The 12,151-nt window shown below is 41.8% G+C and overlaps 1 protein-coding gene across 1 annotated transcript in view; it reads left to right on the top strand.

Moving 5' to 3' along the window:
- The window catches only part of MYLK (myosin light chain kinase), a 190,639-nt gene extending 180,546 nt beyond the window's left edge, over positions 1 to 10,093 (top strand). The window contains exons 28-32 of the mRNA XM_057368573.1: positions 2,524 to 2,676; positions 3,644 to 3,767; positions 4,969 to 5,098; positions 5,978 to 6,097; positions 7,912 to 10,093. Coding sequence (XP_057224556.1) covers positions 2,524 to 2,676; positions 3,644 to 3,767; positions 4,969 to 5,098; positions 5,978 to 6,097; positions 7,912 to 8,168 — 784 coding nt within the window. The 3' untranslated portion in view covers positions 8,169 to 10,093. The remainder of the gene's footprint in view (positions 1 to 2,523; positions 2,677 to 3,643; positions 3,768 to 4,968; positions 5,099 to 5,977; positions 6,098 to 7,911) is intronic.
- Positions 10,094 to 12,151: the final 2,058 nt, after the last annotated feature.

The raw sequence follows: 12,151 nt of genomic DNA, 5'->3' as shown, positions 1-12,151 counted from the left end.
AAAAAAAAAAAAGCCAAAGAATTTATTTCCTTCTCTAATCTCCTCACCCTTTCAAAAAGCTGTGTGGGACGTGCAGTGTAAGCGCTGTCTCTTACGGCACAGCAGAGCAGTGGTGTTTCCACCTGAAGCAATGTATCTGTACCTATAGCAGTTTTATTACTATGCACATGATCTCTCAATACTGCAGCTTTTATCTCTGGAAACAGGCCAAAATCTTGTCTAACATAGTGCAAGAGCTGCACAACACTATTTGTGGTAATACTGKGCAGAGGTCACCTCTGACATACTTGGATCAAGTATTGAAAGGAAATGGGATCATTGTTGCTCCAGCTGCCCAAGTGAGCCCCCTGGAAGCTTAACTGGATGAGGAGAAAATGTGCATCTCTTCTTTTGACAATGAGCTAAAGGAATCCTTCACTGTCACYGCAAGACCTGTCACTGCAAGGGCTGCTGGCTTGGCTGAGACTATTGTTCTTACTACAAGGTTAAAAAGAGATAATCCAGCAGTCAGGATGTGGAACCCAAAATCAGAACTGCGGTCTGCATGAGATGTTTTCACTTTCTCAAACACTCAGGAGAACGCTGACATTGTCATAACTAAGAAAATGCTCAGATTTGAGAGAGGAGATGGGTTTAAGGCCCTGCAGGAATGCTTTGTGGGTTCCAGGACAGAGATTTCGGTGGATGTACCTGGCTGTGAGGGCTGCAGGGTGTGCAGGCAGAGCTGAGCCTCGTCCTGYGCCGCAGCAGTGCCAGCTCTGCAGTGCTGTCAGCACAAACCTCTCCTCCAGTAAAGCAAGTGGCAAACACAGGGAACAGTCGTGGTGCAGTTGCTTTATGGGGGCTTTTTTTGGTGCATTTGTGTTTCAGCTTTTGGTAACTTTTGGTAACTTTGGTGCCTGCTTTATCCTTATAAATGGGTTTATCCCACATTTACAAAGTCAGGCTTCACTGTTGCGTTTGAGTGCGCCACATATAATGGACGGGAACACAGCAAATACATTCTATTCTGATTTACCTTGCTCTGCCTGAGAATAAACAAACCTTTTATCTTCAGCTCATGTATTATTACTAAGAAGTTTCTGAAGTGTGCACGTAGGATTCTAGACTCTGCTGTACTGCACACAACTTCCAGAAATGGTAAAAGATTTAGTAACTGCTCTGTGTGAGACTTCAAAGAGTGTGTTTTCTGCCTTGCTTGTAAAAGAAAATCCTTAGGAACAAATTCCAAATCAGATTCTKAATGTAATTAAAAACAAAAAAGAAGCAAAATAACTTTGAAAGAGGAAATCATTCTAATATTATTAATCTAATAGCTCACTTTATTTGACCCCAATCTATTTTTTAACCACTGTGATATTCAGTGGCATCATGGTCTTCATACAGTATTATATCCATATAGTGTTTTCAGAACCCTAACAAGTTACACTTATTTTTCCATTTTTAAAAGAAAAGAGTAGTACTGTTGAATTGTAACTGGTTAATGCAATTGTGCAGAGAAATCAAGTCAATAAAATAATCGTGGAGAATTTATTTTGTAAATTGCATGCAGGGAGAATCTAGAAAAGTGAGTAACTTGTCGTTCTAAGGAATAAGCAACTGTTCACAAAAGTTTTTGCTGAAAGGGTGATATGTGCAGGCATCAAAAGTATCCTGATGCACAAAGGCACAGTGTAATAAAGGATAATGCTCAACTGGAGAAAGAGACTGCAAAAATGACACCACGATGTTCTGTAATTGCCTTGCACTGGCAATTTATCAGTTACATTGTATAAAAAGACTTGGAAGCTCAACTTTGGTTATAGGAGAGTGTTATTTCCATTTCATGCATCATCGTGACTGATGGAGACTGTAAAGGCCAAATTACTTCTGGATGCATCTGCATAACTCCACAGCCTGCAGTGATGCAGCACTGTTYTATCATCTGTATAACTCAGGGTGGGTTTGCTTACAAAATAGCCCTGTGGATTTATTTCAWTACACATTTTTCTTCTTGGGCTTTCTCTGCAGGAGTAAATGACATAAAATGTACAGACCCCCCTTGGTTTGACATAAAGGCAGCAAAATCACCCTGAAACTAGATGATCTCCAGAGATCCCTTCCAACCCTAACAATTCTGTGATTCTGTGGAAGTGCCAGGAAAGAAACCAAGAYATTCCACYGAATTYGGTGTGAAAAGTCCAGTATGAGTTGTGCAKAACTAGACAAGTCATTTAAAAAACTACTTGGCACCAATTTCACCTAATTCTCCTCAAAAATGTCTTGGGAAAAGAGACAGAAACTATAAAAATGTGCCTTTCTGTCTTGCTSACAAATTTTGCTAGGCAAAATTCTACTTTCCTTCCCATAAGGCTATCTGTAGTTTTGAGTCCTTTTTTGTTACATTTAGTTTTTAAGGCAAGCTGTTTTTTGTTGAAGAACTGCAGAGCGTGGGAGATGTCACACTCAATTTGAACTTGCTCCTCYGATAATTTGCAAACTGAAGTGGTTTGTTCTGTGTCTGTGTGTCTGTTCCACGCCCAGGGTCAGCGGACTTTCTCCTTTCATGGGAGACAACGACAACGAAACCCTTGCCAATGTCACCTCAGCAACGTGGGACTTCGATGATGAGGCTTTCGATGAAATCTCTGACGATGCCAAGGACTTTATCAGCAATCTACTAAAGAAAGACATGAAGTAAAGCTGCTGGACTTGCTGCACTGTCTGTGTTTGCATTTAGCTGAAGTTGCCATTCGTGTTTCCCCCTGTGAATCTCCGCAGCACCTCTGGCCATACTTTATAAGGAGCTGTGCGCGCCCAGCTCCGTGTGCTCAGCGCAGGCTGCAGGGGCTCAATGGAGCCTTTGCTTCCATCACCGCTCTTTGTGTGCTTCCCCCACCTCGGGCCAGGGGCACCCGGGGTTTGCTGTGGCCATTCTTATCCCCACTGTTGCGTGACACAGATTCCTGCATGACATGCTCTGTCTTCCTCTAATTGGCTTGCAGTTTTGCCGGGTGTTGCTTTTAAGTGTGGTACCTCTGAGTAGGCAGCTTCCCTATAAACGTAGTAATTGGGCAAGAAAAAAAAATAAATCAGAGTTGGAAGCCCTGTTTGCAGGCGTGTRTGAACAAACCAAGCAAAGAAAATATGCTTCTTCCAATGGGTTTGCAATTGGATGGATGGAGAACAGTTATTTATCTGTGCATCCTRAGCAAAGTGAAGAACAGGTGTGGCAAGAGATTTGGACACTTCTGTTTTGTTACATGTTCAGGAGGGTATTAAGTGGTGGATGGGGAAATCTCTGTAAGTGAAGGAAAGGAGATCTGGGACAGGGTTCTGCCAGCATGACGCAGCTGAATCATTGCCATTGTGRCTCTGCTGTGTCTGTTCCATGCCTAAAACATATGGCATCTCCTGCTTTGTTTTATAATGTTTTATTAATGCTTAAAAATGCACCATTTTCTCTCAAAAAGATCTACAGAAATTGTGAAAGTGAGTTAAAGAAGTTAGAGTGGCTGGGAAAGCAGAGCCATGTGATCTTTGTTGCTAAATTTAGGAAACAGAAAAATCAGCTCCCAGCAAAGRGAGCACAAAATAATGTTACAGCAGGTAGGTTCCTCTCTAGTTATTGGCAACACTGACTGGTTTTTTTATATAAAAACAGGAGTCGCTTAAATTGTACTCAATGTCTTCAGCAYCCCTGGCTGCAAAAAGACACCAAAACCATGGAAGCCAAAAAGCTTTCCAAAGATAGGATGAAGAAATATATGGCCAGAAGAAAATGGCAGGTAATGAAGAAGACATGGAATAGGGCTGGATATCCTAATAAGTTTCTTTATTTTTAATGTTTATGGTTCTGGGGAATCACATCACACCAGGGGGTTTCTGCTGCTGGGGGAAGCTCCAGCATGGCCAGGGTGGGAATGTAGGACAGTAGGTCTGGGTCCTGCAGCTGGGCAGTGGGAGGGWGCACAGCTGCACATGGAGACACAGGATGATCCCATTTCAGGCTACTAAAAGCCATATGAGCTCAAGTACAGTTTTTCCTACTCTTCTGGGGCTATGCATCTCTCTCTTCCCTGCCCTTTTCATGCCCCTGAGGACTAGGGGATTTGTAATTCCTAACAAACCTGAAGAGTTTAGGTAAAACTTATCTGCCTGGCCTTCCTAAAGGTGCCTTATTTTGTGGCAGTTTCATTCTACTAAGCCAGGAGCTCTGTCCTGTTGGAAACCCAAGCTTCYCATGGATTCAGTCAGATTGGTTTAATAATTTTCTTTAATATATTCATACTCCATATCTTCTTTTTTCTTAATGCTGGAACTGTAGTAGCAGGTCCATCTGTGCCACACTGATAGCTACAGGAGCTGCTGTGTGAAATCCTGGATCCTTTTGAATAGCCTACAAAATATTAATTTATGTAAATCTACCTTATATTTCCTCTGATGTTCTACTGTATGTATTTGTTGAAGCTCACACAATATAAGTGTCTGTAGTACAGCCCTGACAGTTTAAGCATATTTTAGTAGCCTGGTGGTTGATCCTTGATCCTGTCAGAGGTCTGCTTCCATCRTGCAGATGGTGCTTTCTCATTCATTTCATATCAGCTCGTTATTCACGTTGGATAAGCTCAGCCCAGCCCATMAGGCTGCAGAGAGAGCCGTCCCCCACCAGAGCTCAGTCCCAGTTCCACAGGACAGGGCTTTTCTGCTGGCCCTCCTCTCGCACAGTGCTTTTTATCCGCAGCTAACAGAGACATTCATTTAGGTATGAGTTCATCAGGGGAAGTTTATATCTGCAACTAAATTTGGTAATTCAGTCCAGCCTGCTCTGTCTCTCCCAGAACAACAGAGCTATATATAAGCAGTTTGTCCACCAATTCCAGTGAGGTTTGCAGAGTTCCCAGATAATTTGTCCGAAGCACGATAGTTGCAGAAAATCACATGCCTGTTGGATTGGATTGATCAGAAGCCTTTTATGTTATGTCTTAGAAAACAGGCCATGCTGTCCGAGCAATAGGAAGACTCTCATCCATGGCAATGATTTCTGGTATGAGTGGGAGGAAGGCCTCTGGGAGCTCGCCTACCAGCCCTATAAATGCAGACAAAGCAGAGAATGAAGGTAAGGAATTTTTCTGCCCCATATTTTTACCTGTCTMTGAATCAATCTTACTAAAACTTGTAGCAAATTGCTAGAGACCAATCATTGAGTTGGATATTTGTGCTCTCTCTCTCTCTTTCTCTCTCTCTGAATTGATCTTCCTATTTTTTAAACAAATCTGTCAAAAATTCACTGTTCTCAYATTGTTCTGCTACTCAAAATGCCACCGTGTAAGTACAGGCAGTAAACTCTTTTCTTTTTAAAGCCAAAGAATTAAGGCAGATTTGTCAGCTGCACTTTCTCTGAGTTTGGGAATGCATGTTTATACAAAGATGACAGTGATGTATTGCCTTCTCATGCAAGCAGGCAAGCAATAAAGTATTAACACTTGCTGTAACCATGGCACACACCCTGCAGTAACCATGCTCCTCAGACAGGGCATTTAAGGAAATGTCTGCGTTATTCCCCTGCGTCCCCAGATGAAATGTGGATTTGTGGTGTGTAACAGTCAAAGGTGCACATGTTTGACACTGCTGAAAATCAAGCAAGTAATTTTGACAAATCCACATAAAGTGTGGGCCTGATACAAGTGGAGCTGGTTTACTCCTCTGACTAGCAAAAATTCAGGTTCAGTCAGAAACAAATTCAAGAGAAAAGTACTGAGGATCCGTAGCGTGGTGGCCCTGCACGTCCATTTCTTTCTATTTATGGCCTGAATCCTTGTCCAGCTGCAAAAGATTGGCACAAAGCTAAGCAGCCAACATCCTCACTGTCTCATTAGTCTGACAGAATTAAGTGAAATAAAGGATGCTTTCATTACCATCTGGTAATTAAAACTAAAATATATCTTATGAGAACATGCCCTGTAAATTTGTTCACTATTTCTTTGCCCTCCTCTAGATGCTTTCCTCGAAGAAGTGGCTGAAGAAAAGCCCCACGTAAAGCCATATTTYACTAAAAAAATCCTTGACTTGGAAGTTGTGGAAGGAAGTGCTGCTAGATTTGACTGCAAAATTGAAGGTACTTTGAATAAGAATGTCTMTTTCTTTCTTTCCGTCCTTGTCAGCTTTCTGCACTGGGCAGTTGTTTCACTTTTTCAATTTTTTTTTTTCTATTATTGAGTTGGTGTCATTTTGCTTTACCTGTATCTGCATGTCACAGCATGAATATGTTGCAATAACAGAAATTATTTGGAGCCTGTTCTGTGCTTGCCATAGAACAGAAGTCTCCAAGAGTCCACGTGTGAGTCACTAATTCAGAATAGCAAGTGGGAACTGTCATATGATTTTTGAGGGCAGAAACAGTAAAAGCAAGATGCAAAGTAGAACCATAAATTGCAGGAGTATACTTTTAGAGAGTGCTAGCTAGAGACCAAKAATTAGTAGGAAGTCAATTGTCTGAAAGGACAGACCAGTTTCAGTGACCTCAAGATAATTTTAAGACATATATACAATTTATTAAGGGCAAACAAGTCCCTTACTGTATGAGCATGGGAAGTAAGAATACTATTCTTATGCTGGTCACATAAATCACATCTCGAAAATACTGTTCTCGACAATACTGAAAGTACTGTTGTTTGGGGTTTTGTAACTTGCGAGTTGAAGAAAGAAAACACAGACTGAAATATGCAAAGTGTAATTTTATGAGAAGACACTTAATGAGCATGGGCTTGGTCAGCTCAAAAAGTCTAAAGGCCAAGACCACTGGCTCTTCTACTGCAATAAGATTGAACCTTATGTGTCTCAACTGTGAATGAAAACTAGCAATTCAGAGAAGAGCTGTGAAAACAAAATGGRCAGAGCCAGTACCATCCTGCATGTGTACAAGTTAATTTATAATCTTAAAATYGAGTTCAGAAACTGCCTCAGGGATCTTSYRCTTGTTTGTTTCTGCGCTCCCCATCTTTCCCTGTATGTGTTTCCTACCTCACAGTGGAAATGTGAGGATGGATTATTACTGCTGATGGCTCTCAGTATGAGGGGTATGTGCACAAGCACTGCATGGAATAAAACCGATGTACTACAGCTGATGTTCCAAACTTTGCAGGGTGTTGTTGTAATGTTCGCTGTGTGTTAGGGATTCATGCAATTTATTTCTGCTCAGTGGGAATTTWTCCTCCTGCCACAGTCCAGAACTTGGCTGAGAGCACAAACCTTCAGTTTRTTACAGCGGCCAAGAGTACTGTATAAGGGATTGTTCTGCACAGGCATTGTACAGCGCTGCTCTGGAGGCTTTGCAGAGCCGTTTGCTTCACAAAAGGCTCCTAAACTCCTGTGGAGATGCACAATCAAAATGCTTTTCTCAGACTTCCTCACTTAACCTAAYACAGAAAATGGGAGTGCAATGTACAGAACAGTCTGGCTTGTAAGGAACAGATTAGAAGGAGGAAGGTTCAGAATAACCACAGCAAAGCAAYCTGAGAAAGATACTAAATTGCAGTTAGTAATTCCTTGAAATTCCAAATCTCGGTGTGGGAACTGTTGTTTCCAGAGAAGCTGCAGTGTAACGTGAGCCTCAAATGCACTGTCAGGAGTCTCGCACTGGCTGATGGCTACAGGACACAAAAGCTGCAGGCACTGCAAAAGGAGTGGAAGGAGGAATCCAGAGAGTACTGCAGTGCTCACTTGCAGTTTTTGCTATTCATAGCAAATTGTTTCAGGTAAACGYGAAGGAAAAAAGCCTCACATTATCTACGTTTATTTTACATAAAATTCAATTAAATATTTGTTTATCAACACATTGGCAATCCAAACACAAGGAATTAGAGCATAAGGTAATTAGCTCTGAGTTAATGCTCGTTTATTGCAGTCRCTGTTCTCTCTCCGCTCTTCCAGGCTATCCCGACCCTGAGGTGATGTGGTTCAAGGATGATCAGCCTGTCAAGGAGTCCCGTCACTTCCAGATAGATTATGATGAGGAAGGGAACTGTTCTTTGACTATTTCTGAAGTATGTGGGGACGATGATGCCAAATACACCTGCAGAGCTGTTAACAGCCTTGGGGAAGCCACGTGCACCGCAGAGCTCCTTGTGGAAACAATGGCAGAAGGAGAGGGAGAAGGAGAAGACGAAGGCGAGGAGGAGGAAGAATGAAACAAGGCTTAAAAAAAAAAAAAAAGAAAAAATATATTTAAAGACTCTCCTTATAAGGCTCAGAAAACCAAGTTATCAAAAGCACCTTGTGTGACACGTAGGTCTTTGGGGGGTTGCTATTTCAGCATGATCAGTTGATACCTGTTAGCTTTATAATGGGCATTACTTCAAACCAGCAGGCACTTCTGAGTTGCTAGCATGATTGAATTGACTTTAAGCAAGCCATCAACTAAGTTGCCCAGACTACTTTTAAAATCAAATATATGGAAAACAAGTTATATTCTGAATATCTTAAAGAAAAATAGTCTATTCACTGAGCTCATTGCTCCTTAGCATCACTTTTCTCAGCCAAAAGTGCAGCTAAGTTGGCTCCCCGAGATCTACTTTAAAGGAATCATTGGCCAGACATGCAGTGAATCTCTCCAGTCCTAAAGAATAGGCTGCTCCCTGAGCTGTATCTSCTGTAAGGGAAGGTTTGACACAGCCAGCATTGCAATTTGTAGGTTGACATGGTTCATTTTTCATTTGCTTCAAGCAGACTCTCACAGCCCAAACTTCAGACACGTTTACCGCCTGTCAGTGAGCTGTTAGTGCCCTTGTATTACTGGCTAACATTAAATATCCAGGTGCTTTCCTGAGATACTCCTGATCTTGCTTTTAGCCAGCTGATCCCTTTGTCAGGGATGAACTTTGTCATCTTTCCCTTATGGAGCCTGTCACTCCAGCGCAGTTACAGCTGCCTACTTAAGAAACAGAAAGAAAACACAAAGACTGAGAATATTTTCTGTGTTTCTGGTCAGTCTAATAATGATGTCTGATTCATATATATGCTGCTGTGAAAAACAGGTTATTGCACAATCWATGATTTCTCTGTGCATCTGTGTGAATGGAATCCCAGGTTAGTTAAAGTTTTACTTGCATTTATTTGGCAATTGCAAAACAGATTTCAACTGATGATAAGCTGGAAACTCCCACAGATTTTTCGAGTAGGYAAAAAAGATAGTAGCCTGGATTACAAACTCCTCTATTCTTAGCGATTTCCAAAGAATCTTAACCTATATAGRACTTATTTCTACTTTATGAGCTTGACTGTCTTGTTTTTGTCTTGAACCTGCACCAGTAAGGCTGTTGCGTTTTTTAAAAACGCAGAAAAACAAAACAACAAAAAAAATCCAAACCCCCTTTTTTTCTCAGAAATGGTTAATGCACTCAGACTTAGTATCTTTGCTTTCCTTTCACAGTATTGGCACTTTTTAATTTTTTTGTTGTTGTTCAGAGGTAATATCAGAGGCTGCAAGGTGATATGCATAATCCAAAACCAGTGTGTCTTATATCTATGTATCATTCCGAAASTGATTCTTTTTCTTTTCCACTTTTTGTGTGTAAAGTGCAACCATTTGCATTTCAAAGGTTACCTCTTTTAAAAAAAGACATTACCTTAAATCCTCACCATTAAGTAGTCAGTGTACTTTAATACAGGTGTGTACATTATCAACCTTAGGTTGTTTGATATTACCTAGTTGCATATGTGTTTCATATGATTTGCTCTTCTGCATTCAAAGCTCAACTAATGTGGGTGACACGATGGTTTTTAACTGCTTTACTCTTTGTTGTTAAGTTCAGATTGCCAGCATGTCTTTTCGATTGATAAAAACCTCTTGTTATACTAAACACAGTATTGCCACAATTCCTTATACAGAAAGGTTTTGAATCTGATTTAGAGCATACAGAGCTTTCCTCACTTTTTTTTTTTTTTTATGTTTTAGGCAACAACGGGGTGTATTTTGTACCTTAATAAAAATATGCTAATGTTCTCCCTGTTTGTTAAACCATCAGAATTGCAAAGATGAGACTGCTACGGCTGTAGTTACTCACGGTTCCTAAATAAATACTACCACAAAGCACACTCCTCGTATGCTCTATTGCAGCGTCACCGTGGTCACCCTGGTCAAGCCTCTCCTCCTGCCCCTGAGAGCTGCTGGGCACACAAACCCATGAGGTGGCAAGTGCCACCCTGATGTGATTCCGTGGTGCTGCTCTCTCCTCCTGCCCCGCAGCACAGGCTGGTGCTCTGCAGAGGCTGCTGTGCTCCAGTGCTGCCAGCCACAGCCAGGGACTGGCACCACTGGCCTTGTGCTCTGCCACATCCCCAACTCACAGGGAATGTGGATGGGGCACCAGGGCAGCTGTGRGTTTGTTTCACCATTGGGAATTCCCTTATGGTTGGGAAACATAGTGTTCTGACAGACCGTAGGAGGAAGAGAGAAAAAAAATCATAGAAGTCTCAGTGTACACAGGGACTTACACCCATATTTCTAAAAACTGGAAAGACAGAGATAACAACAAATCTTCTTGTGCTGCCCTTAKGCAAACTTCTCCTAATATGCCCAAGACACCACAGACCATGCAGGACCACACAGAAACTCCTTGAAGCAAAGATTGTGCAAACACCCTGCTTGTCACAACATGTTTCTTGAGCAAGTCTTCAGCACTTCAAACAGCCATCCTTGCGAAGTGTGTCCCGCTGAGGTGTGAATGTACCTGGCTTTGTTCAGTGACTGCTGCTTTCCACCCAGGCGGGCACATGCAGGAAAAGGTCTGTCTCTGATGGGCTGCTCTGGGCACAGCAGTGTCTGTGGATACACGGACTGGCTATCAAAACCCACAGACTTGGTGTTCCTGCACGGATTTTCCCTTCCCTTCCCTTCCCTTCCCTTCCCTTCCCTTCCCTTCCCTTCCCTTCCCTTCCCTTCCCTTCCCTTCCCTTCTTTGCTAGTCCTTTTGTACTCCACAATAGGCTATACTCTGCCTGTTTTTCTTTTGCCCCAAGGATATTCCAAGGAGTTTATCATCTCCCTCTAACTTCCTATTAACATCCATTCTAGTCTGCAGCAAACAATGACCTCTATTTCCAAAATTATGTGACAYGCATCTAATTCAGCTCTGTGCAATTGACTCCAAGTTGTATTTGACCTTGAGTGTTTTGTTTTGTTTGAAGAACAGAATTCTGTTTCCACTGAAGAAGCATATTTTATGTGCTTGAAACCCTGTCTCATTTTGCCAGCCATGGTCAAATAAAAGGCATTATCTCTTTCTACAAACCTCGTCTTGCTTGTATAATGTTTGCAGGAAGCCATTATTGGGGTGTCACAGGGCTGAAACCCCACTAGCAGAGATTATGCAAGACACTGGTACTGCCCAAGGTGAAACCACTTGATTATCCTTGTATTTTTTTTTTTACATGACATTCATTCTTCTCAAGAGACATAGAAAATTTTGGACTGGCTGCCGTTTTTCACTGCTCTTGTTTCTGGATTTGCAGAAACTTAATTTACCTAATGACTGTCCTATCCGACGTCCCAAGCATCCTGTGCACATTTCTGGTTGATCAGGAGACCTTTGCTAATTGCATGCGTGACATGCAATGGCTGGGTCACTTCTTCCCTTTGCTGACAATGAGGACAGCACTGGACTCCACAGCCCTCTCCTCTGCAGTGATTGTCAGGCTTTGAAAACAGACATTTTTTTTAGTTGCATACATGAATAATGAATGATTTGTTTCTCTAAAATTTCTTGGTATATTTATTGAAACATTGCACTAAAGCATAGCTGTTTGAAAATGGAATTCTCATAAATCATCTTTGCATTTTGAGCCCTGTTTCTGCAAGAGATGTATACGTGAATTTAAAAGACCACAAAGATGCTCATGTGGAAGCAGAATTTTCTGGGATGGAGAGCGAGGCTTATGCTGTTATTYCGCACTGCTCATAAAGGGACTACACCATGACATGCATGGGAAATAAACCGAGAGATGTTTATGGGAGTGGAGAACTAACTCCACGACGTGTTTACAATATCTGCAGGGGAGAAAAAAAAAAAAAATCCTTCGTTGTAGCTGTTCAGAAAGGCAGTTCTGTCTGCCCTGACGAGGATGCTTGAATGTTTGTTGCTGCGAAGGGAATGCGTTCCAGGCTTTTGCTCTT

Source organism: Malurus melanocephalus, unplaced genomic scaffold, assembly GCF_030028575.1.
Source record: "Malurus melanocephalus ecotype Western Australia unplaced genomic scaffold, MMel_1.1 scaffold_94, whole genome shotgun sequence".
NCBI classification, from domain to species: Eukaryota; Metazoa; Chordata; class Aves; order Passeriformes; family Maluridae; genus Malurus; species Malurus melanocephalus.
Note: the sequence above shows the minus strand (reverse complement) of the source record. Positions and strands in the feature narration are given on the sequence as shown.